The sequence below is a fragment of the Mustelus asterias genome, chromosome 17, assembly GCF_964213995.1.
Source record: "Mustelus asterias chromosome 17, sMusAst1.hap1.1, whole genome shotgun sequence".
Classification (NCBI taxonomy): Eukaryota; Metazoa; Chordata; class Chondrichthyes; order Carcharhiniformes; family Triakidae; genus Mustelus; species Mustelus asterias.
In genome coordinates, this window is record NC_135817.1 from 3,903,275 (window position 1) to 3,926,766 (window position 23,492).

The following is a 23,492-nucleotide window of genomic DNA, read 5'->3' on the forward strand; positions in this document are numbered from 1 at the left end:
CCCAGTCCAACGCCGGCATCTCCACATCATAAATTACAGGGTGCAGGAAGCATTAAATAGCTTCCAAAAGGAAATTGAATGTATATTTAAAGGGGAAAGTTTGCACTGCTGAGAGTAATGAGTGCGGGACAGTGACTCTTTGAAAGAGATATGAAGGCCTGCATTGCCTCCTGTGCTGTAAGTTCTGTCATTTTGATGGAAAAGTCGAACGTGATATTGGCATTTATCTGAAGGAGGTTGGAATTCGAAGGTGAGGAAGTTTGGTTCAGCCTGGATCTGGAACTTTCTAGGTTGTAGGTGTTGTGGAGTAACTGAGATAGAGATGGGTTAGGATATTGGCAGATAAGCTTAGGGGAAACTGGAGATGAGGAACAGATTAGTCATTATCTCATTGAGTCCTCAAGCTAGTTACTATTCAATGACCTAAACCTATTGCCACGTTCAGTCTTCCTGTGGTGTTTACCAAATGGATCTTCAGGTAACCAATTTTGTTAAGCTTTTTGTTTTGGTTTTGTGACTTTCCCCTGAGGCAAGGTCACTGGGGCCACCACTGGAAAGTGAAAGGTTTATGCGGCGGTCATTATGGTGTGAGGAAATATTGAACAATTGATGAAAGAAAGAAATAAGGCAAAAGCAAGGGTGTGAGAAATTGTTCTCACTTGATAAATTTCATTTTCTTTTCCGAATTAAGTTTTAGCTAGTTTAACTTATTAAATGTTCCTTGCTCTAAACTCGAGCCTGAGATATGTAATTTATTTTTATTGAATGAAAATAACAGTAGTTATCTTGGTAATTATGTTCCAAACCTGAGTCCAGACTTCCTGCATTACAAATTCTAACCCATCAAATTGTCATTCCAGGTGTATGTGAACAACAGTGGGAAGTATAGTGACCTGGGTCATCCTTTTGGTTACCTAAAAGCTAGTACAGCTTTGAGTTGTGTTAACCTTTTTGTGATGCCTTACAACTATCCTGTACTGCTTCCACTTTTAGGTAAGTATGATGTTTTACAAGGATTCTAATGGAAGACCAGGTTTTTAGGTTCACAATAAAAGTGCCTGCTTTACCTGGTTTCTTGTACTTTTGTTAACAAGAGGTAAAATGTTTCAAATTTATGATTTTGCTGTGAAAAGTTCTCACCAAATCTATTTATCCAACGAAAGCGAATGAGAATTGGTAGCTGTGAAGTTATTTGAATTGACCTAACTTCTGCTGCATCTGTGCAATTAAGCCAAAGGTTGTATTAAGGCTGAAAATGCCATCTGTCCCTTTCAAAATTTGGAACAGGCTAGTTTTCTGATTTTTTTTTTAAAGGAATGCCTTTTGAAGTAGAATCATGCAGCCTTTGTTTCTGCTGCAAGTCACATGTTAAGACCAACTGCAGATCGTAATCCTGCAAAGAAGCGTTGAATTGTCCCGAGTTGTCTGATTGCTAGCTCACAGTTGAGTGAGTGTCCAGTAATGCAATTAAAATTTGGAAGCATTGCACGATAAAATGAAAGGTGACAGATTGGGGTATTTGCCTCGTTGACCTTTGTTGTTGGCAGGAGTGTACCTATGAAAGGTTAAATTGATCAGTGTTGTACCAGTATCCATCATTGTAAGCATGCTCTCAGATCTGCAGTCAAAATTCATCTGTTATTTCACAATTGGCCCAGGAGTAAAATTGTTATTCTCTACTCTTGCTTTTTGGGTTCAGCTCAGCTGCACTGGGCATCAAATTGAAGGACGATTTCTGCCAATGCATAGTGCAATGATGGACTGTCATTCCTAGTATATCCTTTTGTGTTCAGAGTACTGGTTGCACATTTAGCAAAGATTCTATGGCATAGCATTCAAAAAATATAGGCAAATACATAAGTCAGTTGATACTTCATTCAATAAATTAAAAAATAATATTTTAAAGCAAATGCTTGTACGTACAATTTTGCATAAATGAGAGTCTTGGAAACTGGAGAATTTCTATTCAAGTTTAAGGACGATTTTAGGGATGATGTAGTGGTCTGTTTGATGCTCAAGTTACCTGAATGTTGAATTCCTGCTCTGCACCATGGAATCTCAAGCCTTCCCATGTGGATGGGAAAGAGGGAATTGCATTGCATGGTTCTTGTGCTCTTCCTAGCAGTATATTCAAGAGCATCATAAATCAGGCACAGGGTATCCTCAGTGATACCAATGATTGGGCTCCTGTGGACCTAAAAAGTCTTGACAGTAATGTTTCATTGGTCATTGCAAGTCCTAGAACATTAGTTATCATTTAAAAAGTGCTTTGGTCGAGGCCCATTCTGAATGAGCAGTAGGATGGGATGACCAAACTGCAGCTATTCTTCTGTCCAATATGAGACTTAGCCCCACATATTTCATACACTGTTCATGGGATTGTGACAGACACAGTGAGAACCATGTCATGTCTGCCTTTCCGGTTGGTCTGGAGAAACCTGGATTGAGGCAAGAAGTCCTGAAGTTATGAAGAAACCCTGTAACTTGAGCAGTAGTGAAATGTTTGACATTTTAGGTGAGATGGAGTCAAGATCATAAATTCTTCAATTAAATATTCCATTGCTTTCTCAATTCTCACTGTCACATCTCTTGCTTGGAAATATGACTGCAGAATGGCCGATTTCCAGTTGTGTACTAATTATCGCCCCAAAAGTAGCTTTTTTAGGCTATTAAACCAAGTGTTTATGGTTTCTTAATGTAAGGAGTGTGAGCTGTGTTTGACATGGAAATTGGCAGAGTTGCTGCTCTTTGATCATCATGCTCTCCAAACTATTGGTGCCGCATTATTTTAAAGCTTAATTTTTGTACAGTTATAGAAACAAGTCTCTGCTTCTCAGCCTTGGTATTGCTGTATGTTGCATTTGTTTGTTGTACATGAATCTAATGATGGTATATATGTGTGTGTTTTTACATGTCCGGAGAAATGCAATCAGCACCAACTGGGCCTGACCAATAAGCCTCTCTCTCGACTTCCTCTGACAGTCAGAAAACATGGTTCATTGGTCGACACCAAGGCCCGCCATTGCTGTTGCATTGTTTCATGGGTAGGTAACTTTTGCTGAACTCGGGTATTATGTTACATTTTCTCGTGCAATTGCTTCTCCCCAGCCTATTTGGATTTCTTCATGTAGTAACATTTTAATTTAATTTGAATGATTTATCAATGGGTTATATTTTTAGACCTATAATAGCATATGCTAAACTGACTGGGATGCATCAACAAGTAGACTGCATTTCATTGCATATCTCAATGGAAGGTTGAGCTCATGTGACATCATCTAGAGGAGCAAATTGAATACTTGGTTGAAAGAACAATGTTCAAAACTGATTTGCTGTTCGATATTTTTCCTTAATAATGAGTTAACATTGAAATTCTGTTCTGCCATCACCCCATGCTTGCTGGTCTACATTGGTTTATGGTCCACTAATGCCTTGACTTAAATATCCCTCTGTCTTGTGTTCAAATTGCTTCATGATCTCGCCATATTTCTGTGACTTTCTATAGTCCTTGTATATGTGGCTTCCTGTAAATTCCCACTTCCTTTGCCTCACCATTTTAGTCATTTTGAGCTCCGGAGATCCCTCATTAAAACCCGCTCCCTTCCCTCGATCTGCTCCTTCAAACTACCGCTTTGACAAAGCATTTTGTCACCCATCCTCGTACCTCCTTCCTTGGCTCAATATCGGTTTCTGTCTGACACTCTGACGTGCGTCGGAATGTTTTACTATGCTATGTAAATGCAAGTTGCCAGTGTTGAAGGTGTTTATATGGAAGAAATCTCAATCTGAATCACATTTCCTCATGTCTGAATTCCTTCAGTGCCACAGAAGTGATCCTAAACTGCAATAAGTTGAAGAATTGTTATATGACCATTACTTCCTCCTGTTTATTCCCATCTTCCTTCCCAATGGAATTAAGGAATGACCATCACAAACCGAATTCTCTGCATGAACAACAAGCAAATAACATAATTGTTTTCCAGTCATAGCGATGGAACATATCATACCGCACTGAACATTTCAGTTTAAAATTGGATGTCTTTCTTTATATATGGAAATTTTAAATTGTGGTTTATACCTACATTTTTGTTCGTTTTTTTTTTTGTTTTCCCATTTCCTTTCATAAACATGTGCCCTGCAAGTTCAGGCATATGAAACAGATGCCAAATTGCTTCATGTATCTTTTTGAAAATACAGTTGGAAGGCTCTGCTGTGAGGGATTAAGTGGAATTGGGGGGCAGAAGACTTGTAATGCCACTTAACATTATATCCCATCTTATAATGCCCATTTAAACTCGATATTTTGGCAAGGTTCTGAGAGGATTGGTGGAGTGTTGCACATACTCTGGTCTCACCCCCATATCTTTTTATTGTGGCATAAATACATCGTGAAAAATACAATTCCAAAAGCCTGTATTCCTATATTACAAGAATGTCCTTTGCCCTCAAACCAATGGCCCTATCTGTGATCTGCTTCTGAGCTCCTTTTTGAAAAGAAGATTCTTAGTCCATGTATTATATTTGGGTGCAGGCTCTCTTTAAGCTGTCCTTCAAAATCTATTTTAATGCTGCCATCATAAAATTTATCCTTGCTGACAGTGGTCATGTTCACAAAGGGTTATTTTTGATGAACTGATTTCCGATAATTCTTGTCTTACTAAAGAGTAATGGAGAAAATGGGGAGAGTTTGTGATGTTTGTTGACGAGCAGCAAAGACCCACTTTCAGCCTTTTGCCATTTCCCACCACTTCTGAGCTTCTGAGCCCTTGTTGAATTGGGTCAGCATTTCGAGCATAATCTTACCAACCGACTTGGATGGTTTCAATGAATGGCCAAAACTATGGCAACTGGATGTCACTGTAGGAAAATATAAGGTCATCCACTTGGGATCTAAAAAGTATAGAACAGGATACTTATGGTGAAAAGCTAGAGACACTGGCTGTACAAAGAGACGTGGGGGTCAAGGTATGTACATCATTCAAATGTCAAACAGTTAGAGAAAATAATCAGGCTAATGGAATGCTTCAGCTATACAAAGCCCAAGTTTGACCACAGCTGAAGTATTGCAAGCAGTTGTGGGCACCACATCTTGGAGTGGGTACATTGGCCTGGAGGGAGGCAGTGTAGGTTTACCAGAATGACATCTGGACTCCAAATGGTTAAATTAAGTGAGATTACAGAGACGAAGGTTGACTCAGTCAAAGTTTTTGAAATAAGAAGAGGACCTGATAGGGTAGATAGGGAAAAAATATTTCTTTTAGAGGTTTCGTCTTCGAGTAGCAGCATAGTCTGTAAAATTGAAGCCAGGCCAGTAATGAATTTGGGAAACGCACCTGAATATAAAGCTGGGAGCTCTCTGCAGAGGACAATGTTAGATCAATTGTAAATCTTGAGATTGATAAATTTGTTATCCAAAGGCATTATGGGGAAGTGGGTATTGGACTTGGCTCACAGCCCTGGTCTCATTGAATGGCAAAATAGCCCACTCCTGTTCCATTTGGTCCTATGTATTCAGCATGTTTGCATTGTGGTGGGAAACAGCATTGTAATGTGGGCACCCTGCTACAAAGTATTAGCATAGCAGCAGATTGTCAAGCTTGCCCACTTGTGTATTGCAAACATGACTGGAATGGCAGGTTTCCATTTTCAAACTAGCATACGTGGAGTTCAAAACTGACTGGCTTGATAAGCAAGTGCTGCATCGGAATAGTTTTGCGTTGCTACCCTGAGATCTGGGTGGAATGTGGGCGGGGGGGGTGGGTCTTTACATGGTCTTTGGCTAATTACTAGGTAAATTCAGTCTTCTCGGGCACTGTGCCAAAACACACTCAACTTCTTCCATGAGTGTATTAGCTCCATTGTTATTTTTAGTGACCTTTGAGTACCAGATTACCCTCGGAAGCCTACGTGTTGTTGTGTTGAATGACACCAAGTAACCCCACTGTGTATTTAAAATGTCTTCTATCAATTGATGCCTTAACAAAGGGAAAGTTATAATGAAGTGTATACTTAAGCTCCATTGTGGTTATATTTTAAAAATTAAGTTTCTCAATTTTATGTTTAAATCAACCATGTTACTTATTCATTCTGACCAACAAATAATTTATGGGGTGAAATACTCGAGGTCGAGGATAGAGTACTTCTACATTTCAGGTGTTCCTGGATTCCCTCATAGGTTCGGTATGGTGTGGCCAGCTACAGAATGAAGCTCATTCTGTTCTAGCACAGTGAAAGTCTATATACCAAATTTTGGCAGAGCATCCCCCCCCCCCCCCCCCCCCCCCCCCCCCAATGCAACACCAACCATCTTTGATGTTACATTCATACAGCTTCTTGCTTAGATTGACTTCCAGGACATGAGATTTTCCTGCTACCATGATGAAAGAAGCCGGATCTAGTTATACAGATGTGGAGGATAGGTAATGGATGCAGGTTTTCTGGAATTTAATCTAAATGAGCACTAGTATACAAGTGGCTTGTGATGTGGAGCCAGATACGGTAGGAATTGGAGAGAGAGAGAGAGAGAGAGAGATGGTCCAAACTAATTTGATGGGTCTTTGCAGCATGAAATGAGAGGAGGTATTCATCCCACCACTTTATTTTAAACTTGGGGTCCAGAAGTCAAAAGACCTTTGTCCCCGCTCCCCAAGGACTTTTTTTGTTTGAAATGTGGATTTCTGCTCAACGTTGCATCAAGCAATTTCACAATGCAGGGTTTAAATCTTAGAATAAATTGGAGAGTGCAGTGGAGTTCTAATCTGTAATGCCACTGGGTGGGTTGATGCAGGTTTGAATTTATTCCTGCGATTCATTTCTTGCTCTGGCACTAAGATCTTGAAGCAGGCTGCTTTCCTGATGGCAAAAGTGTAGGATCTTAACAAAAAAAAATGGGCTGCAGTGAAAAGTGGGGATCTGCCTGCTTCAGCAGAAAATAACACCTTTTTTTATACAATGCAGATAGAGTTGCACAGCAGGGAATTTCTTGATTGACTTTGGTATAATGAAATATCATTGTGTGTGTTTTTTTTTTGTTTTGCAGATGATTTGTTCAAAGTGCATAAGCTGAAGCCAGTCATGAAATGGCGGCAGGCATTTGAAAATTACTTGAAGACAATGCCTCCCTATTATATTGGGGTATGATAAATTTTTGTTTGCATTTTTGTAAATTTTGATCTTTTGTATATTATGTTTTATAATAGAGTTAGGATCCCAGCTGATAAACTAGACAAGTAAGATCCCAGAGGGAGAGAAAGCTTGCTTGCTAGATCAGACCTGTTTTCTTTAGAAAGCGTGGAGATTAGTTGTTGAACAGATCCACAGAAGTCTTCCAGTATACTGTCAATATAAAAAAAGTTATTAAATGAGAAAATTGAGCTATATTGCACTAGACAAAAAGATTTCAATACTGATGCCACTCGCTATTCCTTTTATCCCACAAGCTCTTGCAAACACACAACCCCAGTGAAAATTTACCACTGTCTCAACACGAAGGTTTCTTGATTGGGTCAGCTCCGTTTTAAGAGGTTTCTTCAGGCAGACTGCTGAACGTTCTTTAGAATGTTTGGTTGTACAGAGCTCAAGTATCGCTGAAAAAATCGTTTTTTTTTTTGTTGAAACTTTTCGTCTTGCATCCAGGACATACAATGCAAGGGAAATCAACAAATTTATACAGTATGAGAAGAGTGTGCTGATTGGTTGGCAAGTGGACTCTGTTAGAGGTGTTGCCATGGAGAATGCACCAGTTCATGCTGACTGGCAGTTAACTGGCAAGTATTTTTTTTTGAAATTTAAACCAGGTAGCTTGACTCCAATTAATCAAGGCAATGCCCTGAGGAATGAACCAGTAAATGGCTGTCACTTTCATTTTGTTTAACTGAAACAGGTGCCATCTACATACATGTTCTTTCTGTTTGCAAAGAACAGAGTCCTGTACCTGCAAATGTACCACATTGTGAGCCCGGCTGACCACCTTAATTAGTTGTCAGTGTAATTCTGAGCACACTGAGGATGAGTTAGTAAATGTTGTTCAATCGTGGAATCACATCTCATGTAGAGCACTGTTTGGAGTTTTGCAAGCATGGGCTGGCTGGGTACATGTCCATTGTGAACAGTGAAAGGGGCATGCAGCTTGTCACAATATTTCAGAGAAGCATACCTAGTATCACACTGGCACTGAAATTCATATACCACATTACCCATTTGTGTTATAGGCAGAACATGTTTTCAGCAGAACATGGCTTGGTGGCAGCATTCTGATAGTGGCCAATACCATTTATGATGCTACTGCATGGTAGCAGCGTGAAATAGCTATCTTTACTTGCTCAAACTTTTGAGGTACCATGCCTTTTCAGCATAATCTGAGGTGGACTGGGCACTTTTCGGGACTGAAAGTGATGGCCTTGCGCATAAACAGTGAGCAGTGATCTGATCAGGGTAGCCATTATCTCGCAGGATGTGCCCTATTTTGGCATCAACCTTGTATGGTCAGCAAATGGCTTGCTTTGGGCCCTTTTTGTGAATTTGCCAATAAGGCCTATCTTGTAGGGTGCAGAACTGTATGAACCCCAACACGTAGATTGACCAGTGAAGGTAGGCTTGTGGTAGAGACCCGCCCCACCTCGGGCAGATTTCCCAACTAGTATGTCAAGGAAAGGGAGTTCCTTTGACTGCTCCATTTCAAAGCTGAATTTGAGTCCAGGATGGAGCCCAGTAAGACATGTAAGAAAATTATTACATGCAGCTGCAGATTTAAATAAAGCAAATGTATCATCCGCACGTTGGAAATACCGAGGGCAGGAGGTTAGGTATCATTCCATTGACACGTTTCTCATGGAACCCAACAAAGACGTTTGCAAGAACTGGGCCTAGAGGGGCTCCATGGCGCCACCATCTATTTGGGCATGCACGGTGTTTGGTTGTGTAAGTTGCAGAGTTCACCAGGCTAGCAATGTCAAATGAGCATGTGGACACAGTATTGTTATCAATATGCAAGTCCTCTATGGTCTTGGCTTTCATTGTATTTATATGGAAAACTTGCTCAAGACTGGTTGTACCAATTCACCCAACCATTTGCCTGCTCCATGTTGTGAAATTCTCATTCCTCTGTCTTGGGCAGCCCACATATCTGCTGATGGAGAGAGCCATGAGGATGAGTGCTTTCATGTATATCACGTGGCAGCTCATCGCTGCTGCGCAAGTTCAGCAAGCATTTTTAGCTTGCTTTTGATCAAGGCAGTTCGGGCATGTTGAGATACACGTCCAATGGATAAGTGCTTGGACCGATCATTGAGACTGGCATGCATTTTGTTGATATAGTTGAGCTTGTTAAGGATGACTATTGCCATCCCTTTGTCAGGTTTACTAATGTGTATGAGCAGGTTGGTCTTAAGGCCTTGCAATGTTGTAAGACATTTGCTTCGCATGTGAGAATCCAATGCGCCATTCAGAATCCTGCAGTAGATTTGCACTAGATCGGCTCGGCATGCTTTCAATGAGTAAGTGTCTTCAGTGGATGCATGTTTGTGGTGGGATAGTAAGGAGTACAGGAAATGGAACTCAATAAATGCCTCCTCCAGTTTGAATTGGGATGAAGGCACACCAAAATTGAAAGCATGCGGAGGAACAAATTCCTTGCTTTCTGAGCAGTACATTGTCAAGATATTTGTTACATGTTTAGTGGCGTCATTAATTGCATTTCCATCAACTTATACATTCTCCAATGGCGAAACCTCTACCAGTCAAAAGTCCTGCCACCAAATCAGCACTCTATTCTCATAGAGAATAAATTTGCTGATTTCCCATGCATTGTGAGTCCAGGACGAAAAGGTCAGCACAAGTTTTTTTTTTCCACTAATTTACTAGATGCTTTTATTCAGCTGGTATTTCTTCCTGACACACCCAAAAACCACAATCTTAGACTGGTTACGACTTCAACTTCAGAGAAACACGAGTTCCTTAAACTCAGTTCCACAGTAGGCTTGTGTTAAGGACCGACCAGAAACTCCAAGCTATAATATGAAGTTAGCCTGGACCCTAACTTTTACATTTGATTTTGCTATTTGGATGAACAAAAGGTGATTTACTCCAGGTATGATTCAAGTGACCCACTAGGAATCTTTTATCAAAACAAACTGAAGAACACAGTTGGAATATAACAAAAAGAAGTAGCATAACTTTTACCAATTAAAAGACTTGAGCATAGAACATAGAACAGTACAGCACAGAACAGGCCCTTCGGCCCACGATGTTGTGCCGAGCTTTATCTGAAACCAAGATCAAGCTATCCCACTCCCTATCATCCTGGTGTGCTCCACGTGCCTATCCAATAACCGCTTAAATGTTCCTAAAGTGTCTGACTCCACTATCACTGCAGGCAGTCCATTCCACACCCCAACCACTCTCTGAATAAAGAACCTACCTCTGATATCCTTCCTATATCTCCCACCATGAACCCTATAGTTATGCCCCCTTGTAATAGCTCCATCCACCCGAGGAAATAGAACGTTTGAACGTTCACTCTATCTATACCCTTCATCATTTTATAAACCTCTATTAAGTCTCCTTTCGGCCTCCTCCGCTCCAGAGAGAACAGCCCTAGCTCCCTCAACCTTTCCTCATAAGACCTACCCTCCAAACCAGGCAGCATCCTGGTAAATCTCCTCTGCACTCTTTCCAGCGCTTCCACATCCTTCTTATAGTGAGATGACCAGAACTGCACACAATATTCCAAATGTGGTCTCACCAAGGTCCTGTACAGTTGCAGCATGGCAAAATATAATTCATAACAGCTAGCTATATCTCCCATCCACCTAAATCCCTTTGTAGAGCAGTTAGCACTGAAACCAAAGATGCTTACATGATGCTGGATTTCCAGCTTTTTAATACTTCTGGACAGAGATCCAGACAGCAGTTTCCAGAGAAGAATAAATTTAAAGTTTATTTATTAGTCACAAGTAAGGCTTACATTAACACTGCAATGAAGCTACTGTGAAATTCCCCTAGTCGCCCCAATCTGGCGCCTGTTTGGGTCAATGCACCCTAAACAGCACGTCTTTCAGATTGTGGGAGGAAACCGGAGCACTCGGAGGAAACCCACACAGACACGGGGAGAATGTGCAAACTCCACACACACACTGACCCAAGCTGGGAATCGAACCCAGGTCTCTGGTGCTGTGAAGCAGCAATACTAACCACTGTGTTACCGTGCCGCCCCAATATATCCTCAAAACAGCAAAACTTCAGAGAAGTAAACCTAGTCTCGGGCAGCTCCCAGTCTCCAGACTTCAGAAACAGAAAGGGATACCCCTCTCTCTCTCTGCAGGTTCCAAAACAGCAACGCTGGGAAGGATCCGCTCTTATCGAGCAGAATCTCCAAGGAGATTCCAGTCCCCAGACCTCGGAGGGGGGAAAAGAGAGCTACTTCATCATCTTCTCCCAAAAAGCAACTAAGCTTGAATTCTGTGTAAGCCTAATTGTACCCAGTCACATAACCCTAACTCCCAATCAGACCCTACTCTGCAATCCCAGGGGAGCACTAAAACCAGCAGAACACTGCATTAGTTTAGATTAAAACAAACATTTTATCAGTTATACTGCTGTAGTAACAATAGAGAATGCTGGTTGTAGACAGGCTCTGATAAAATGGAAGGGACTGCGAGAAACATTCTGCACGGAAACATTTTGTCACAGTATTGTCACACTTGCAGGATTTTTTATTGGAAAGATCATACCATCGGCCTGCACTTTCTGGTAAGCACACCCTAACTGACACCTGTCTCTGGATCCCTGTTCCTCGACAATTTCACTAAACAGCCTAGCTCCTTGGCAACCCAGAGTTGTAAAACCTCATTAAAAATGGATGTACAAACAGGGCCCCAGAATTCCCAGCAACCAGCTCTCAAAATCCTCTAAATGAAACTTAAATCGGGTTTCATCTTTCTTAACCCCTCGATGCAAGATATAAATTAAATTTAAAGCTATACATTGTTTCTAATCATGTGGAAATGAGACACTTTGCCTGCAGTCAATTAACACTTCACACAGTTAGAATAATGAAGTTTTAAAAGCCTGTGTTGTCTTGTTGTACTTTAGCATGTTGTCAGTGGGAGAGGGGAAGAAAACCTTGCACTTTGAGTTGTAATAGGTCACTGCTTTTGTTATTGAACATTGATGCACAGAGGTCATTGATTATGGGTTTTTAACTGTCTGTCATATTTCTGTCATGTTGTGCTGTGAAGTAGGAGGACAAACAAAACGTGTCTCAAAATGTAGCATGCAGAATTATAGAATTCCTATAGTGCAGGAGGAGGCCATTCATTCAGCCCATTGAGCCTGCACTGAAGACAATCCCATCCAGGCCCTATCCCCATAACCCCATGTATTTACCCGGCTAGACCCCCTGGCACTAAGGGGCAGTTGAGCATGGCCAATCCACCTAACCTGCACATCTTTGGGCTGTGGGAGGAAACTGGCGCACCCGGAGGAAACCCACGCAGACACGGGGAGAATGTGCAAACTCCACACAGACGGTGACCCGAGGCCAGAATTGAACCCGGGTCCCTGGCGCTGAGAGGCAGCAGTACTAACCACTGTGCCACCGTGCCACTCACAAGAGGATGGGGTTAGAAGCCACAAATGCAAACCACAATGGATTAGCAGTCCATTGCTTTAACCTCTCAGCCACCTCGTCACAGACTGGTATTGGCTTCTTTCATTCTGTCTCTGTTATTCATAGTGTTAACAGATTCAACATTAGCTTCACTCTCAAATCATAATGTAACTCAGCATAGCTGTTGCAGGATTGTGTTGTCTGAGTGTGATGGCAGAGAGCAGAATCAGGCCTTGCCTTTGAGCAGTTTACGGAATTTGTTCGGAAATGTTTGACATTTTTTGAATGAAAGTTGTTTGAGATTTAAGGCACGGTGACAGTGGTTAGCACTGCTGCCTCTCAGCACCAGGAACCTGGGTTCAATTCCAGCCACAGGTCACTGTCTGTGTGGAGTTTGCACATTCTCCCCGTATCTGCTTGAGTTTCCTCTGGGTGCTCCGGTTTCCTCCCACAGTCCAGAGATGTGTGGGTTAGGTTGATTGGCCATGATAAATTGCCCCTTAGTGTCAGAGGGTCTAACGGGGTAAATATGTGTGGTTACAGGGATAGGGCCTGGGTGGGATTGTTTTGGGTGCAGACTTGATGGACCAGATGGCCTCCTTCTGCACGGTAGGGATTCCATGAAGTCTGGCTCTCTGTTATTTTTTAAGAGTATTTATTTATTCGCCTGTCCTGTTCAACTTTGGGAAGTTTTCAACGAGAGGGTGGCACGGTGTCACAGTGGTTAGCACTGTTGCCTCACAGCGCCAAGGACCCGGGTTCGATTCCCTTGTCACTGTCTGTGTAGAGTTCTCTCCGTGTCTGCGTGGGTTTCCTCCCACAGTCCAAAGATGTGCAGGGTAGGTGGATTGGCCATGCTAAATTACCCCTTAGTGTCAGGGGGATAAGCAGGGTAAATACATGGGGTTGTGTGGCTAGAGTCTGGATTGTGGTCGGTGCAGACTCGATGGGCCAAATGGCCACCACCTGCACTGGAGGGATTCTATGATTCTAACTTCCATGAATAGTCAGCAAGAAGAGGAAGTCATTGTGATCATAGATTATCATGGCAGTAGTAAACTTCTGGAGGGGTTAGAGTAGCTTCTCTAGCATAAAAATACTATTGCATTGCTTGCTCATTCTATCATTTGTCATGTCATTGTGCTGCCTCTTGTAGATCAAGTGCATCATGCCATAAAACTGCTAGTTTAAGTAAACTGAAGAGCATTTTGTTTCTTCCATGGGACGCCACAAAATGGGCATACTCCTCAGTACATAAGTCAAGGCTCACTTCAAAGCGTGGCATGAGAGAGACAGTTAACCCGAAGCTGTATCTTTGCTTCTTGCCTATGATTCTCCAGAATTTGCTTTTTCAAATATACCACTGCAGGGAATCACTGAGGTCGGGACTTTTCTGAGGGATTCTGGAGAGAGATGAATGGAATTTGAAAGCTTTTACTGTTCCTTTGCTCTACTCTTTCGTTGCTTCAGTTTTCTTTGTGTGTGCAGTTTACTGTCTTAATCTTCTAGTTACCTTGAAGCAACATTCTTACTCAAAATTGTGCATCTAACATTCATTAGATAATCCCATTGAGGTTCCCTGTGTAAAATGTGAAAATAACTACGTATGAACCTCAGGTCAACCGTTGAGGCCTATCCAGCATTTCACACATCCTTACATTGGTCAGTAGGCTTGAACTTCAGTCCCGTCAGATTCAGTTAATTCGAGTAGCTGTTGATGTATGTTACTGTTTTGACTACTGACTCATCAAAAGGGGACTAGCATTGTCAGGGTTTTGGAAGCTTTGAAACACTAGCTGAGCTCTCTGAATAACATTTCAGAGCACGACGGTTGTCAGGAAATATACCACATGGCCTGCATTTTATATCTGATTAGAATATAATCCAGCAGACTGCGAATCATGCATTGTAATAACTGAAGAGTATGACCATTTTGTGGCGTCCCATATATCACTTCTGCCCTTTAATTATTTGCGGCATAGTGGTCAGCACTGCTGCCTCACAGCGCCAGGGACCTGGGTTCGATTCCCAGCTTGGGGTCACTGTCTGTGTGGAGTTTGCACATTCTCCCCGTGTCTGCGTGGGTTTCCTCCGTTGCTCCGGTTTCCTCCCACAGTCTGAAAGACGTGCTGGTTAGGTGCATTGGCCCGAACAGGCGCTGGAGTGTGGTGTCTAGGGGAATTTCACAGTAACTTCATTGCAGTGTTAATGTAAGCTTTACTTGTGACTAATAAAATAAATTTTAACTTTAACTTGGATCTTCACCATAGCACTTTTCAGGTCAATCTAAGCTGTGCCTTTATTTCCTTCCTGTCTCTTTGTCCTGATTCTTGTTAAATGTTGTTTATATGTAATATCCTTCCTTTCTGAGGAAGGAAGGTTTCATTCTCATGATATTAATTGATTCATGTTTTCTTAATTGGATGCCTGCCGCCTGATCTATGTCTCCAGTGCTTTGTTTCTATTGCATACTCTTAATGACTGGCTCGGCTGTTTATTTAAAAAAAATAAAGTTTATTTATTAGTCACAAGTAAGGCTTACGTTAACAATGCAATGAAGTTATTGTGAAATTCCCCTAGTTGCCACACTCCGTCACCTGTTCGGGTCAATGTACCTAGCCAGCATGTCTTTAAGACAATGGGAGGAAACCGGAGCACCCGGAGGAAACCCACACAGACACAGGGAGAACGTGCAAACTCCACACAGACAGTGATCCAAGCCGGGAATCGAACCCGGGTCCCTGGCGCTGTGAGGCAGCAGTGCTAAACACTGTGCCACTCTGCCACATGGCCAGTTAGTGTTTCTGAATTAAGTGCTGGCTGTCCCAATGCACAGAAATTATATTGAACTAATATCAAGTGTTTCTTGCTAATGTGAATCATAGAATCATAGAAACCCTACAGTGCAGAAGGAGGCCATTCGGCCCATCGAGTCTGCACCGACCACAATCCCACCCAGGCCCTACCCCCACATATTTTACCCGCTAATCCCTCTAACCTACGCATCCCAGGACTCTAAGGGGCAATTTTTTAAACCTGGCCAATCAACCTAACCCGCACATCTTTGGACTGTGGGAGGAAACCGGAGCACCCGGAGGAAACCCACGCAGACACGAGGAGAATGTGCAAACTCCACACAGACAGTGACCCGAGCCGGGAATCGAACCCGGGACGCTGGAGCTGTGAAGCAGCAGTGCTAACCACTGTGCCACCGTGCCGCCCATTGTGGAGGGAGTTCCTGGTCGAGATCTGTTACTGTTTCTGTTGACCATTGTGCAATTGGATGGTTAAGTTACTCTTCTAGAGTAGTTTAATGCATGATGAAATTTTGTGTTGCATATTTGAAGGTTAGTCTCATTGATCCAATACTAACTCAGAATTAAATGTATACAGAATGCTTCTCCAAAGGTGACATTATTTTTTTATCAAAACTACAGGTTGATGCTTAGTGTGAAAATATCAGTGTCAGCCAGTGGATTAACTAGATTTGTAATCAAGTGTCATCACTTGCTTTTAACTCCCAACACAGTTGAATAAAATCTATTGATTTCAATTTGAAGTTGCTGATTTGCCACGTTATTTGGGACTACTTGAGTCTTTGATCCTGGTAATGACCATCCTGAAGCCTCTGGTGTTGTCTGAATGCAGAATGTGACATTATGGAGATGAGCATTCTAAGGACTATAATTTCCCGAAGCCTGCGTGTCAGGAAGTGCATATAAATCACATCTCCCATGAGACAGTTATTAAAGACTGATCTTTTTTTTTTAAATGCCTTATTTGTTGGAATGGTGTAGTTTACAAAGTCTGGGCATTCTGTTGATGTTTAAAAACTGTTTCTTAAATTTCCTAGTTGAACAAATTACCACTCGACTAATGCGAGAGGCAGTCGTAGGAGCACAGCATGCTGATTGGAATTCTGGATCTTAGATCATTAGACAGAGGAGCAGAATTAGGCCACTCGGCCTATCGTGTCTGCTCCGCCATGGCTGATCTTTTTCTCATCCCCATTCTCCTGCTTTTCCCCGTAACCCCTGATCCCCTTATTAATCAAGAACCTATCTATCTCTGTCTTAAAGACACTCAATGACCCGGCCTCCACTGCCTTCTGCGGCAAAGAGCTCCACAGATTCATCATTCTCTGGCTGAAGAAATTCCTCCTCATCTCTGTTTAAAAGGATCATTCCTTTAGCGTGATCTTATTTTGCCCTTCCACAATCATGTTCTGTCTGTTTGCTATTATCTGTTAACTTTGGCCCAGTTTGTCTAGGGAATCTAGATGGGGTGTGGAGTTGTAGAATAGCATAGTGCATGTTGTCGCCAGGTATCAACAGTACTTAGTTTAATAATGGATTGAACCAGTCAGTGCAGCATTTTGAAGTGCAGCCATTGTTGTGGCTGCACAGCAAGCTCCCACAAGCAGCAATCTGATTAATGACCAGGTAAACTGAGACAGTGATGGTTGAGTAACAGATATCGGCCAGGGCACCAGGGGAAATTCTCCTACTCTACCACAAATAATGCTGCCATGAGATTTTTTTATGTCCAACTAAAAGGACAGATGGGGCCTTGGTTTAACTGGGCCTCTGACAGTGCATCACTCCCTCAGTACTGCACAATCAGCTAGATTGTGTAGTGAAGTCTTTGAAGTAGGACTTGCACCCACCATCTTCTGAAACGAGAATTTTGGGTGTTTTCATATTCACATTTCTGCTGCTGTTTTTCATGAGTCAAGAGCATCTTTTGTGGCACTTTTTGATGCTGCAGCTTCAAGATTATAAAACTCCTTATTTCAATTTTTTGGTTCTAAAAGTTGATTCACAAGTTTTTCTTGTGCTTGTGTACCAGATGAGAAAAGTCCCATCACCTTGCGAATGTTGAGAAGCCTGTGTGTATACTGATGGATTTTCTTTACAGTCTTTTGGAACCAGGGAATAATGGCTTAATAAAAAATTTCAGCCCATCCACAGATTTGAATCGTTGAATTTCTTGCAATTGGCTACTTTCCCACTTATTTGATTGTGCTGTTCACTAGTTCAGATGACATTATTGACCAGTGAAAGGAAAGAGCTACCATACCCTAGATAATTGGGCAACGCGGTGGCACAGTGGTTAGCACTGCTGCCTCACAGCGCCAGGGACCCGGGTTCGATTCCTGGCTTGGGTCACTGTCTGTGTGGAGTTTGCATGTTCTCCCCGTGCCTGTGTTTCCTCCGGGTTTCCTCCCACAGTCTGAAAGACGTGCTGGTTAGGGTGCATTGACCCGAACAGGCGCCGGAGTGTGGCAACTCGGGGAATTTCACAGTAACTTCATTGCAGTGTTAATGTCAGCCTTACTTGTGACTAATAAATAAACTTTACTTTAAAACTTTAAATAATTGAACTGCCTGTCAATGAAACCTTCCTTGCCCCCAGAAAAGAATAAGCGAGGATGCCAACTTCTGCACTTGGGCACTGTACTAGCAAGTTCATTTATTTGTATTACCGTAGATTCATAAATATCTCTCACTTGTACCAAAACTATTTCATTTCAAAGCCTTGTTGCCTACCATGCTGTGAGCTAACACCCATAAGTGCTGGCTTTTCCAGCCCTTGTTTCAAGTGGACTCACTACTTGTGGAGCTGGGTGTGATGATGAGCCTGTCTAGTGCTGCCAGATGCGAGTTGCATTGTTGCTGCAGTTGTAAACAATCTTTATGAGGCCATTGTTTTTGGGGATAATCGAGATCGCAACAAAAGAGCGAGCAGCTTGCAGTGATGTAAGATGTTGTGTAAAGTTCGGTAGGTCTCGTGGAGGTTCTGAGTCTACATAGTTTAATAGTCAGTAAGTGTTAAATGACCATTGTTTATTGCGCGTCAGGTTGGCATAGTATCATAGAAACCCTACAGTGCAGAAAGAGGCCATTCGGCCCATCAAGTCTACACCGACCACAATCCCACCCAGGCCCTGCCCCCATATCCCTACACATTTACCCGCTAATCCCTCTAACCTACGCATCTCAGGACACTAAGGGGCAATTTTAGCACGGCCAATCAACCTAATCCGCACATCTTTGGACTAGTGGTTAGCACCGTTGCCTCAGCACCACACCACCTGGGACCTGTGTTCGATTCTGGCATTGGGTGACTGTGTGCGAGTTCTCCCTGTGTCTGCGTGGGTTTCTTCCAGGTGCTCCGGTTTCCTCCCACAGTCCAAAGATGTCTGGGTTAGGTGGACTGGCCATGCTACATTGCCCCTTTGTGTCAGGGGGATTAGCAGGGGAGATATATCGGGATGTATGACGATTCTATGATTCAATGACTACTAGTACTCTATATACATAGGTGCAGTACAAGGTCTAAGCTAGGAGCGGTCTCCATGCTTGCTTCTACACACTTCCACCTTCTTGGCTTGGGTCATGTGTTCCTTTACATCAGTGTGGGTGGCACAGAACCCCAGACCCTTACACTACAGTCAACCTTGCAGTTAACACACGAGCAGCTGAAGTTTGCCTGTGATCACAAGGACGGGTGACCATAATTAGCAGTTGCACTGAAACCAGTACCATAAGGCTGCATTAATGTGATATAACTCCCTTTTCAGTGACGCCATAGAGGACGTGTGACATAGTGTCGATGGAGCAGCATTCATCCTTCATTCAACTGCACTGATAAAAGTTAATTGGTGGTTTATCTTATTGCTGTAATTGGGACCATGCTTGTGTGTGAAATAGCTGTCTCTCAGTCACTGGACTTCAGAATAGTTAATATTAAATTAATTGCTTTAAGGTGTTCAGAGACGGAAGCTGCTAGTTGTAACCAAGGAAGCCATTGGATAGTTTGTAAATCAAAACTTTTTTTTTTCTGGACACTTTGGCCGGAATTTTACCGGCATGTCCGTCCCGATTCCGGGGGTGGGCGAGGCTCGGAGGACGGCATTCTCCATTGGCCTCGGGCGGGATGGTACGAAACTCAGGCGGACGTGCCGGTACAATTCCACCCCTTGTGCCAAAATGGTGCAGAGCTGAAACTCAGCATGCTGAGGGTTTACTAAGCATTTTCTCAAGCCTGTCACTTTACAGATTGGATATTTTCTTTGGTCCCAATTTACAAAAAACTGAACCAATCGTCAGTGAAACTTGTGCAGTTTTAAATTGGGGAACCTTTACCATTCTAAAGAAATTCTAGTAGTTTCTCTGCTGGTGACTTTAAGAAACAATTCTTAAAATATGTTGTTTTAACCTAATTTTTTCATCCCACCATGGTCTAAATTGACCACTCGGAATAAACCTATCCCAATCCTCCAGATCTGGGAAGCTGGAAATAATCATTAAAAATGGGCAAGTGTGGGTGACTTCTGTTAGAACAGAGTGTGATGATGTGGAGGGATTGTCAAGGTAGGACAGGAAGAGAGTAGATTCTTTTCTTAATGTACATGCATATATTTTTAACTACGGTGTGCCATTTGTTGCATACTTGTGTGCACATTTAGAGGAGAATGGATGCATTCAGATAGTTGATAGGTTATGATAGGTTGCTAATTTGTTGATGGCCCCTGAATTGGAGAGATGGTATCAAGGCCTTTAGAAACGTGGTGATGGATTTTGGTTCAGGCCCTTTGTGGGGTGAGTAAAGGGTCGACTTTGTGTCTTTAGTGACCTTTTTGGAGTCACTGGTTGTAGTCTTCCAGGGCTGGCACGGTGGTTAGCATTGCTGCCTCACTGTGCCAGGGACCCGGGTTCAATGCCAGCCTTGGGTGAACTGTTTGTGTGGCGTTTGCATATTCTCTGTGTCAGCGTGGGTTTCCTTTGCGTGCTCCGGTTTCCTCCCACAGTCCAAAGATGTGCAGGTTAGGGGCAATTTAGCGTGGCCAATCCACCTTTGTGTCTCAAGATGTGTGGGTTAGGGGGAATTAGTGGGGTGGGATACTCTGTCGGCGGGATGGTACGAAACTCAGGCAGACGTGCCGGGTGGCCTCCTCCTGCACTGTGGGGATTCTATGAGGAGGTCTGTGTGAATTGCTGCGCAAAACGTTTCTATTCTAGATACAGAATCAACATGTGTGCTGTTTTGTACTTCTACACCCACAGAACCTTGTGTGGCAAGCTGTGTTCATTTTGCTGTAGATGGTAGTGTGATGACTTGCTTCTTTACCTTTTTATCCAATGTTTCTCTGCTACTCCCTGGTCTTGTATCCAATGTACAACAATTTTTTTTGTGTTTTCTGTCGACCTGGAAGCCAATGTCGAGGGGATGGTGATGTACCCAATGTACAACAACTTTTTTGCAAACACTGGGTAGGATGGAGATTGACACAGTGCAGGAGGAGGCCACCCGGCACGTCTGCCTGAGTTTCGTACCATCCCGCCCGAGGCCAACAGAGAATGCCGTTCTCCGAGCCTCGCCCACCCCCGGAATCGGGACGGACATGCCGGTAAAATTCCGGCCAAAGTGTCCAGAAAAAAAATAAAAGTTTTGATTTACAAACTATCCAATGGCTTCCTTGGTTACAACTAGCAGCTTCCGTCTCTGAACACCTTAAAGCAATTAATTTAATATTAATTATTCTGAAGTCCAGTGACTGAGAGACAGCTATTTCACACACAAGCATGGTCCCAATAACAGCAATAAGATGGACCACCAATTAACTTTTATCAGTGCAGTTGAATGAAGGATGAATGCTGCTCCATCGACACTATGCAACACTTCCTCTATGGCGTCATTAAAAAAGGAGTTCCATCACAATGCAGCCTTATGGTACTGGTTTGCTTTCATCCTTGTAGAATTGCAGGTGACTCCAATGTGGGCTGACATTCTGAGATATAGAAGTGTAACAGTTTCTAATTGTGGACTTCTGTCCTGTGGTTTCCCAGACTAGTGCAAGAGAAGTATTGGGCACCCTGGTTCATATCTTCTTCATAGTCAATCAGTGCTTGTGCGGAGACCACAAACTCTACTGAGTTGAACAATTCTTTGTGCGCTGTGTAGGAAGATAACTGAGACAAGTAAGAATTCACCATCGACTGTTTGGATGATACCCTGAAAATGTATTTACTTTTTAAATTAGTAATGATTTTGTGTTTCTCCAACAGCCTCTGAAAAAGGCGCTGAGGATGATGGGAGCTCCTAATCTGATTGCCGAAGGTGTGGATTATGGTCTCAGCTACAGTGTCATTTCTTACCTCAAAAAACTTAGTCAGCAGGTAAGATAAAAATCTATTTGTATGATTGATCTGACTTCTTCCCAGACAGGTTTTTCTCTCATCAGAAGGGCAGCACAATGTCCATCAGCAGGAGATTTCAAACCTCATCTCCAATGCACAAAGTTGGGCAAGAATAAAAGCAAAAAAAAGCCACTCCACATTGAGATGACAGTCTCTCTAAGTTTGAAGTTTTATTTATTAGTCACAAGTAGGCTTACATTAACACTGCAATGAAGTTACTGTGAAAATCCCCTCGTCGCCACACACCAGCGCCTGTTCGGGTACACTGAGGGAGAATTTAGCATTGCCAATGCACCTAACCAGCTTTGGACTGTGGGAGGAAACCAAAGCACCCGGAGGAAACCCACACAGACACGGGGAGAACGTGCAAACTCCACACACACACACTCACCCAAGCTGGGAATTGAACCCGGGTCCTTGGCGCTGTGAGGCAGCAGTGCTAACCATTGTGCCACCGTGCCGCCCATACCCGGGTCCCTGACGCTGTGAGACAGCAGTGCTAACCGCTGTGCCACCCTTGCAAGTGTTGTTGAGGAAATAGCTCAATAATCTTGTTTCTTTCCATCTCCAAATGGCTGGCGTGCAGCAGCCTGGTCTTTTGACAAGCGGCTGCAATTAAAGTGACCAATTTATCATGGCCGTATCCAATATCCATTTATTTTGTTAAAGTAATTCATTCAAAAGAAGGAAATAATGGCAGATTGCATCACTTCAAAATTCAGACGAGTTGTGTCTCTGCTCTGGTCCAATTATTTCCTAGTATCTGCGTGTAGACTGACATCCGGCTCTACTTGGCCATCTCTCATGATCCCTCACTTCTAAATTGGCAGACTGCTTGTCTGATATCCAATGCTTTGAGAAATTTCCTCCAACTAAATATTGGAAAGACATATCTTTGGTCTTTGCCGTAAACCGTTTCTGAACTATCCACTCTATCCTGAGCCAGACCGTTTGGAAACTTGGGTGTCATGTTTGACCCCGAAATCAGTTTCTGACCACATTGTCGGGCTATCACGAAGGCCCCCCTATTTCTACTCCTGTAACATCACCCAACTCCACGTCTGGCGCAGGCAGGATCAGGATATCGAATGTGGTGATCAGCCATGATCCAGGCTCGAAGGGCCAAATGACCTACTCCTGCGTCTGTTTGCTATGCATGTTTCCATCCCTGCCTCAGCTTGTGCTGCTGAAACCCTCGCCCATGGCTGTTACTTAGAGACTTTATTATTCCAACACACGCCTGGCTGGCGCACCACTGCCTGTCCTCAAATCTGAAATCTCCAGCTATCTTCCGATGTCCTAACTCACCACAAGTTCTCTTTATCCATCATAACTTTGCTTGCTGAATTACATTGGCTCTGGGTAAAGTAATGCTTTGTTTTTAAAATTCTCACCCTTTTCAAATCCTTCCATGGCCGCCTAGCTTCCTATCTCTGTAATCTTCAGCCCCAATGCCTGAAGATATCTGCACTTGTTTAAATCACTCGACCATAGTCAGCTGTGCCTTCAGCTACCAAGGTCTTAAGTTCTGGAACCCCCTTCCCTAAGCCCCTCCCCCCCTCCTTTATGGTGGTCCTATTTTGTTGGCTAAACATCTTGCCTAATATTTCCTTGCATGCCTTGGAGTCAGATTTTGTTTAATAAAACTCCTATCAAGTTCCTTGAGATATTTTACTAAGGTT

The 23,492-nt window shown here is 42.9% G+C and overlaps 1 protein-coding gene across 5 annotated transcripts in view; it reads left to right on the forward strand.

The window, feature by feature from the left end:
• Window positions 1-23,492, forward strand: part of LOC144506282 (integrator complex subunit 6-like) — a 111,617-nt gene that overhangs the window by 57,091 nt on the left and 31,034 nt on the right. For 3 of the 5 annotated variants that reach the window (XM_078232165.1, XM_078232167.1, XM_078232166.1), the window contains exons 9-11: window positions 861-993; window positions 7,040-7,134; window positions 21,679-21,789. In XM_078232165.1, coding sequence (XP_078088291.1) covers window positions 861-993; window positions 7,040-7,134; window positions 21,679-21,789 — 339 coding nt within the window. Of the gene's footprint in view, window positions 1-860; window positions 994-2,921; window positions 3,045-7,039; window positions 7,135-7,635; window positions 7,762-21,678; window positions 21,790-23,492 lie in introns of those variants that run through there. The other 2 variants (XR_013499875.1, XM_078232168.1) reach the window with 2 other exon arrangements.